At 39.1% G+C, this 8,849-nt stretch overlaps 1 protein-coding gene across 2 annotated transcripts in view; it reads right to left on the bottom strand.

Moving 5' to 3' along the window:
- The window catches only part of Atrn (attractin), a 95,130-nt gene that overhangs the window by 27,819 nt on the left and 58,462 nt on the right, over window positions 1-8,849 (bottom strand). For both annotated transcript variants that reach the window (XM_013011039.1, XM_013011040.1), the window contains exons 14-18: window positions 6,880-7,018; window positions 5,178-5,368; window positions 4,223-4,442; window positions 3,193-3,378; window positions 2,535-2,768 (exon numbers count right to left, since the gene is read on the bottom strand). In XM_013011039.1, coding sequence (XP_012866493.1) covers window positions 2,535-2,768; window positions 3,193-3,378; window positions 4,223-4,442; window positions 5,178-5,368; window positions 6,880-7,018 — 970 coding nt within the window. The remainder of the gene's footprint in view (window positions 1-2,534; window positions 2,769-3,192; window positions 3,379-4,222; window positions 4,443-5,177; window positions 5,369-6,879; window positions 7,019-8,849) is intronic.

Consider the following 8,849-nt stretch of genomic DNA (forward strand, 5'->3'; position numbering starts at 1 on the left):
TAGCATAGGACACTAAGATCTGAGGATCATAGTTCAAAGCCAGCCTGGGCAGAAAAGTCCATGAGACTCTAATTTCCAAAAATAAATTACTTAGAAAAAGTTGGAAGTAGCACTGTGGCTCAAGTGGTAGAGTGCACTAGCCTTAAGAAATACAATCTCAGGGACAGTATCCAGGCCCTGACTTTAAGCTCTAGGACTGTCAGCAAAATAAATAAGTAAATAAATAAATAATATCAGAGATAAAGAACCTATAGGTATAGCTCAAGCAGTAGAGCACCTGTTTAGCAAGTATGAATTCAAGCAAGTATGAGTTAAAATCTCAGTATTCAAAAAAAAGAGAAAACTTTCTTAACCTGATATAAACCGTAAATTAAACATCTAAACCAGTATCAGATTTAATGGAGAAAGATTGAATTCTTTCTCTTAAGAAAACAATGACATCTACTTCTAACCACTATTATTCAACATTAAGTAGAGTTTCCAGCCAGGACATTTGCTCCTCCTAAGAAAAAAAGTTATTAAGATTGAAAAGAAGTATACCTGCCTTTATTAACTGATAGTATAGCCACTTATGTAGACAATCCAAAGAAATTCATTTAAATAAAAACTAGTAGACAACAGTTCAGCAAGGCTGCGTGATGTAAGATCCTTATACAAAAATTGTTTTTCTACGCATGAGCAATGAACAATTAAAAAATAAATTGACAATTCCATTCAGAATAGCATGAAGGACTGCTTTAGACAAGTTTAACAGAGTAAGTGCCATATATATACTGAAAACTATTAACCATTGCTGAATAAAAGCCAAGAGGTAAATAAATGAACATTTAAGGTTTATAGTGACTGGAAGATTGAATATTGTTAAGACGGCAGGCAAAGTGATCAATAAATTCAACCCAATCCCTGTTGGCTTTTTGTTGTTACAGAAAGTAACAAGCTTATCCATTTTCTAAAGAAATGCAAGAAACCTAGAATAATCATAACAATCTGGACAAGCAAGATTAAGGTTATGAGGAATCAGACTTCCTAATTTCAAAACACTGCAGAATCATGATAATCAACTGTGATACTGGCACAAAGACAAAGTGATCAGTGGGATAGAAATGAGGGACTGGAAATAAATTCGTAGATACATTAAGTTAACTGATTTTCAACAAATATGACAAGAAAATTCAGTGTAAACACCCCTACTCCCAGTCTTTCCAAAAAGGTGCACTTCAATATTCACATGCAGAATGAAAGTTCATGAGAAGGAGTTACTTTTATCTCGAGAACATACATATCATAGGTTACACATACTTGGTTATTTATTTATTTGGTTGATCCTGGGGCTTGAACTCTGGGTCTGGGCACTGTCCCTCAGCTCTTCAGCTCAAGGCTAGAGCTCTAGCACTTGAGCTACAGTGCCACTTCCGGTTTTCTGGTGGTTAATTGGAGGTAAGTCTCATGGACTTTCTTCCCCAGGCTAGCTGTGAACCGTGATCCTCAGATCTCAGCCTCCTGAGTAGCGAGGATTACAGGCGTGAGCCACCAGTGCCCTGTTTCTTTCCTTCCTTCCTCCTTCCTTCCTTCCTTCCTTTCTTTTCCTCTCTCTCTCTCCCCCTCTCTCCCTCCCTTCCTTCCCTCCCAGTGATGGGGCTTAAACTCTAGGCCTGGGCACTGTCCCGCAGCTCTTCAGCTCAAAGCTAGCACTCTACCACTTGAGCCACCGTGCCACTTCTGGCTTTTTCTGTTTATGTGGTGCTGAGGAATCGAACCCAAGGCCTCATGCATGCAAGTCAACACTCTACCACTGATCCACCTTCCTTGCCCACGCTTGGTTATTTAAAAGGATAAGATTTCTGTCTCTCATCTCTCTGCTTGAGACATACAACAGTCTGGTTTAATGCTTATTCTTTTCGTTCATGAGGAGGAATTTTCAGATTGGCAGGAGATATTATTTTTTAATTTTTCCTAATAATTGCCATGATGTCCTTCTAAATAAAAGAAAAATTGTAAAATAGGCCTACTATACAAGCACAGTATTTTTACATTAAAAATATAAATATTGCCTGGAGTATCTACATCAAATTTGTTAAGTTTCTAGCCTGGTATTTTACTGGTAAATTGAAGATGGATTTTCTTCGACTTTTCTTCCTGGTGCTGGCTTTGAACTTAGATCCTTTATATTTCAGCCTCTGAGTAGCTAGAATTCAGTTCTATTTTATATACACCTATAATACCTTTCATAAAGTATATTATTTTTAATAAAAATTAGTAAAACAGGGATTGAGGGCAGGGTTCAGATGGTAGAGTACTAGCCAATGAGCAAAAGTGTCAGATACCAAGTCTGTGTCTTGGTTTCAGAAAAAAAGATTCTTAAAATAACTCACATGCAGATCTCAATGTTTTATTGATATTAAATGTTTTTCACATGAAACTATTCCTCCTAAAATGATGCTACATTGTTTTTCATAAAGGAAATCCATGGTAAGTAATATAGCTTTCAAGGTTTTATTCTTCATAAACTTGTAGTAGATACAGAGGCATCTTACCTGGACAGTGGATGAAAGACCAGTTATATCTGCTGTCCTCCAGACACATGCTGGAATTCAGAAGGGGCTGTGGATAGGCATTTCCACTAGAGGACTGTGAAGGTATCTTCACTGGTCCTTTATAGGAGCCTTCGATGCATTTTCCTTTCCCAGTATTGCTAGGATCAGTACACCAGCCACAGCCTGGCTGCTCTAAGCAATGACTGCAAGTACAATAGCCTGAGCAATTTTCAGCTATAAAAAAACACAAGTTGCAATTTACTATCAGAGGTAGATTTGAATTTATGCTTAAATGAACTTTTCTTTAACAGACTAACATCTATGATTCAAAATTACTATTCTATAGTGGCCATTTAAAAGAGATAATGAGGTTAAAGAGCCTAATATTTTGTGCAAAATATACTAGATACTTCTTCTCCAACTTCTGTACTCTTATCTATCCTAGATTTGATTTATTTAAATTTATCACTGTGTCTGATTCTGTGTGCAGTCTGTCATCAAGCAAGCTTAGCTTAACATAGCTTCTGAACAGACTTGAACAGAAGATCAAATCCAATATGTCCATCAAATATTCAAGGACTGAGATCATTGCCAACGTCAAGCACTTGTCGCTCCCACGCTGGGCACTCATGAACGTCTGGGTTGCTTTTTAACTTACGAGGGCAGCTGCTCATTGTATACCACTCCATACACTGGCCGAAAGGGAAGGAAGCCACATAGGCATTCGAGTCCACACACTGCTTCATGTTGCTACACCACATGCACTCAGAGCTGCTGCTGGTGCACTCTCCACAGGCTGTCCGCAGGGCACACGGTGTTCGGCACTGCTTGGCACTGTGGTTGGCTGAGGATTAAACCCAAGAGGGATACTTTTAGAGTGACAATGTGCCAGCTGCGGTCAAAGATCTTCAAATGTGGGTTGTGACCTATTAGTGTGTCATGGAATCAATTATAAATCCCTGCAATGCTATGAATCTACTCCTACACCTCTGCATTCCTCAAATTACAGGACTTTCCTTCAATTGGAAATAGTATAGAGTCCAGCCTTCCCAAATTAACTTACAATTCAGCCTATTGCTATGAGTTCTTTTGGTATGTTACAGAAGCTGTCCTGGGGCTTGCCTTCATGGAGCCTACACTTAGTTCCCATCAAGATGAAAACCTGAGAAGGTACTCAATGTGTTTGACCACTTGGTACTCTACCATAGCATCAGCATGGCTCTTGTTGGCTTCTGGCTTCTGACAGAATTGCTCTCATCATTTTCCTCCCTGCTGACATTAGCTTTCTCAATACTACCTTTGCAGCGGCTTGCTGATTTTCTAATTTTGTGTTTTATTTTCCTTTTTGTTCTTTCTTCCACAGCATTTCTCTGCCAACACCAAGAAATGTGCCTTTCAGAGAAATTTGCAACACTAACTGGAGTCAACAAATCATTCAGTTTCTATGTTAATTAGAATACTAGGTTCTTTGAGTAATGCTATTTTCAGTTGTTGTGTTGTTGGTTTTTTGGTTGTCAGAGGCACAGATTATTTCCCACTCCATTTAAAATTTGGAGTTATGCTTGAATATAACGGAAATCAATACTCCATCTGTTTTTGTGATTATTTAACACATCTCAACTTGACTATGCCTCCTACATACACTCTCAAAAAGCTTCCCAGTACACCTTATTCACCCATGTCCTTACCAGGCCTTTCACAGACACTGCCATTGAGTGGGTTGATGCAGGTTGCAGCCTTCAATCCCCGAGTACTAGGTTCTGACAAGATTCCACAGAAGCCAGCATCACTGGGCTCAGATGGCATCCACTGCAGCAAACTATTTGTAAATGGAGACATATCTTCCCAGCACCAGTAGGATACATTAATCTTTCGAAGGCCAACCCACGGAGTTAAGGTAAGCTTGGACTATAGGTAAAACAGACACACTTATGAACACATCAATGTCTTGACCAAAATAGGTTTCTCACAGATACAAGAAAAGCTCCTATTCTCTAAACTCAAGACATGTCAGTTTAAGATATATTATCTCTTCAATTATGGTCATTTTACAAAGGACAAAAATATAGCTCAAAGAGTAAATTACAGAGATAAAAAAGCAATAATCATGTTCCAAATGTCTATATCCTATGAGATGCTATAAAGAAGATTGTTATCCACAAACTTAATTAAGATAACCATTCTTATATGAAGTCATTTAACCAATATTTATAAAATATTGGTTATATACAAAGAAGTATTGCTCTCTATGCCTTTGTTTTTTTTTTTTGTAGGTCATGGGGCTTGACCTGGGCAATGTCCCTGAGCTTTTTTACTCAAGGCTAGCACTCTATCTCTTTGACCCAGTGCCACTTCTGGTTTTCTGGTGGTTAATTGGAGATAAAGAGTTGCACAGACTTTCCTGCCTGGGTTGCCATCAAACCACAATCCTCAGATCTCAGCTTCCTGAGTAGCTAAGATTATAGGCGTGAGCCACCAGTTAGTATTTTAAATTTTTAAGAAAAGAAAATGTTAAATGAAGAGACTGACAGTGTAGTTCCAAAGGCTATTATGATACGTTCACTTGCATTCCTCCCCTTGTTAGTACATCTCACACAAGGTAGGGACTGGAAACAGCAGGTCTGAGGATATTAGTTAACTCACCATGCTCTGTGATGACTGCATTATTCGTAGCTGTTTAAGGACAAATTCCACCTTCTTCTGGGTTGTGAGGGAAGCCAAAAAGGCATTGTGATTCCTACAGGACAATTTAGCATTGTCATAATTCTCTTTGGCAGTAGTAATTTTCAAACATGAATTTCCAACCAAATGCCAGCCAATGCCACAAATGTTTTCTGTGGGAGGGGGAAGGAAAAAAAGTATTTTAGAAATCATACCACAGTACTATATTATTAGCTCAAATTACTGAACACCTAAATGATCCTTGTGATTCAAATTCTAGGTGTTTCCTTATGATGTGGTAAGAATATCAGACACATTACTTACTCATTTCTAAATACAGAACACAAGGAATAAAAAACATTGATGGGCTGGGTGGTGGAATGTGAAGTGGTAAAGTACCTGGCTGGCAAGAGTAAAGTCCTGAATTCACACCGCAGCCCTCCCCAAAGGTACCGAATTAAAAAAAAAGGGGGGGGGTTCATTAATCATATTTCCAGAATCTTGGGAAGCATATTCTGAGGAAATCTCCTGGTCTTTGAGGAAAACTGTTTGGTGTCAGTGTTCTATTGCTACACTTCTTTCTGAAGAACAATTAAAAAGAATACTAAAATCCTTATGACCAGCAGATGAATGTAAGTCAGAAATGGAATAGAAAACTGCAAATACAGCAATATTTGCAGTCTCCAAATGCTGGGACTGTTTACATATCAACAAGCAGAAGGTACAAACAAGTGCACAGATTCTCAAAAGTGATAAGGCTGTAGCAGCAAGCTTGCAATCTGTTCCTGTGATCATGCTGAACCCACACAAGGTACTGTGCAAAAGCTATGGATGCTCCCTGGACATAAAATGACAGCAACTGAGCCAAGTAGCTCCACCAGATCCAGAATATCTGAGAGACATGATCAACAATGTTTATTATCCAAAACAGCCATTGAAACCAATAGAAAATACTTTGAGAAACATATCATTAAAGAGTAGATAGACTTCTTCCTCAGTGTGGCACTGGAGACCAATTAAAATGCAGACTCTAGGGCATAACTCCAGATCTGTATTAGAAGATGTCTTTTAGGAAGATGCTCAAGTGTTCTGGTACATTAAAGTTGAGACACAGAGTAAGAAAGAAGAACAATTCTATAAATTGAATCACATTCTTCTAAAGGATATTCAAAAGGGGGCTAAGTTCAGCCCAACTGTCTTGCTAATGCAGAGAGCACAGTGGCAGAGAGCCACAGTTCCTTTTCCTGGACATCATAGGGAAAATATACCATAGGGATTCAGTCATATCTTGCTGCTCTCAGCCTGTTTATCCCCAAACCTCAGGATACCATAAGGTATAGGGCTAGAGTTTCCTTCTCCTAGGAGAAGCACCCCAGGAAGCAGATTACAAATTCCACTGGCCAGTAAGAAGTACTCATTATGACTTGTCCTGATTGCCCTGAAGGCTGGCTGCTGACACTGTGCAGATCTATCACAGGGAAGACCATTGGACAGGATCAGTGACATGCAGACAAACTGTCATTTGATTCTGTCAAATTGTCATTGATTTAGGAACTGTATTTTAGTTAAGAGGGCAAGGGAATAAACAAACACATTCCTCTCTATTAGGTTCAATCCACTCTACAATACTGAGGAGGTGGGATGAAGTTTTGGGTCCACACACAAAGTAAACCACAAGGCCTACCAGGCAAGGCAATGCACTCCTGATTCCGGGGCTCCCACTGGCAGTTCTGGTCCAGGGCACAGCTCCTGCAGCTGGTCTTCTTGTTACAGTAGTACATGGGGTTGTCCTTGGGACACTTCTCATATCTGGAAATGGAGATCTAGAACACAGTGGACAAAAGATTTTTCTTATATTCAGAGAGTAGGGAGCTGGGTACTGGTGGCTTATGATTATAATACTAGCTACTAAGGAATCTGAGATCTTGAGGATCAGGGTTCAAAGCCAGCCGGGGCAGGAAATACCATGAGACTCTTAGCTTCAATAAACCACCTGAAAACTGTAAGTGGCACTGTGGCTCAAGAGTAGAGCACTCTCACTGACCTGAAGAGCTGAGGGACATCACCGAGGCCCAGAGTTCAAACCCCACAACTGACAACAACAACAACAACAACAAAAGAGAGTAAGATAACTAAAGACAAAAAAATCTGAAGAGGAAGCAAATTTTAACTAAAGAGACAAATCAAATGCAGATGAAGCAGCACTGTAACAGGAAAACCATATTGGAATATTCTGCTCATGAACATGCATTTTAGCTGGCAAGGAAACAGACCTCTTTTAAACATCATGCCTCAACCTGCTAACCACAAAATGGGAATGTTGAAATTGCTCCTTTTCAAATGTTTTCTACAATGGTCTAAAAGTTTTGTATTTTAAAAAGCACATTAAACTAACAAAATGTCCTATTAAAGTGTTGAAGCTAGCTGGGTGCTGGTGGCTCACATTTATAATCCTAGTTATTATTCAGGATGCTGAGATATGAGGACTGTGAATCAAAGCCAGCCAGAGCAGAAAAGTCTGGGAGATCCTTATCTCCAATTAACCACCAGAAAACTAGAAGTAGTGCTGTGGCTCAAAGTAATAGAGCACCAGCCTTGGGCAAAAGTGCTCAGGGACAGAGCCGAGGTCCTGAGTTCAAACACCACAACCAAAATTTTTGAACCAGGCGCCTGTGGCTCACACCTGTAATCCTAGCTATGGCAGGAGGTCAAGATTTGAGGATCACAGTTTGCAGCCAGCCCAGGCAAGAAAGTCTGTGAGTCTCTTATTTCTAATTAACCACCAGAAAACCAGAAACGGCACTGTGGCTCAAAGTGGTAGAGTATTAGCCTTGTGTGAAACAGCTCAGGAACAGTGCTCAAGCCTTGAGTCAAAGCCCCACAACTGATTTAAAAAAAAAAAATATATATATATACATATATATATATATATATATACATATATATATATATATATATATATATATATATTGAAACTAGAAAAGCTGGGTCATTTTATCTTCTTTGGTCTTTTACAACCAAAAATTCAAAATTCATGTTTAGAAACCACAAGATAATACATAGATGTGAGAATGCTGGGTGTGGTGATACATGCCTATAATCTCAGTTATCTGAGAGGCTGAGAAGGATCACAAGTTTAAGACCAGCTTGGGAAATATAGTAGGACAACCTTTGCCCCCTCCCCCAAATTAAAAAGACAAAGAGATTTTGCAAAGATTATTTTTCTACAATTCAATATGGGCTACTGTATACCTGACTCAAATCCTAATTTTTCCCTCAGACTTTACCCAAGTGCAATGAGCTCACCATTATAAGCTTCAGAACCAGAATCTAGTTTAGCTACCGCCATACTCAGGAACAAAATCCTTAGACAAAAGTCTTACCTTCTTCTAAAGTACCATACACAAATTCTTATGGATAGTAAGAGCCTCAAAATAAGAAAATATATATTATCTTTTTCTAGAAGAAAACTTGAGCAATGATAAAATCTAAGTCTACATCACATTTTAAAAATAACTCTGAGGGGCTGGGAAGGTGGCTCAGTGGTAGAGTGTTTGCCTTGCATGCCTGAGGCCCTGGGTTTGATTCCTCAGCACCACATAAGCAAAAAGAAAAAAAAAGCCAGAAGTGGCGCTGTGGCTCAAGTGGTAGAGT

The sequence above is a fragment of the Dipodomys ordii genome, unplaced genomic scaffold (genome assembly GCF_000151885.1).
Source record: "Dipodomys ordii isolate 6190 unplaced genomic scaffold, Dord_2.0 Scaffold13, whole genome shotgun sequence".
Taxonomy (NCBI): domain Eukaryota; kingdom Metazoa; phylum Chordata; class Mammalia; order Rodentia; family Heteromyidae; genus Dipodomys; species Dipodomys ordii.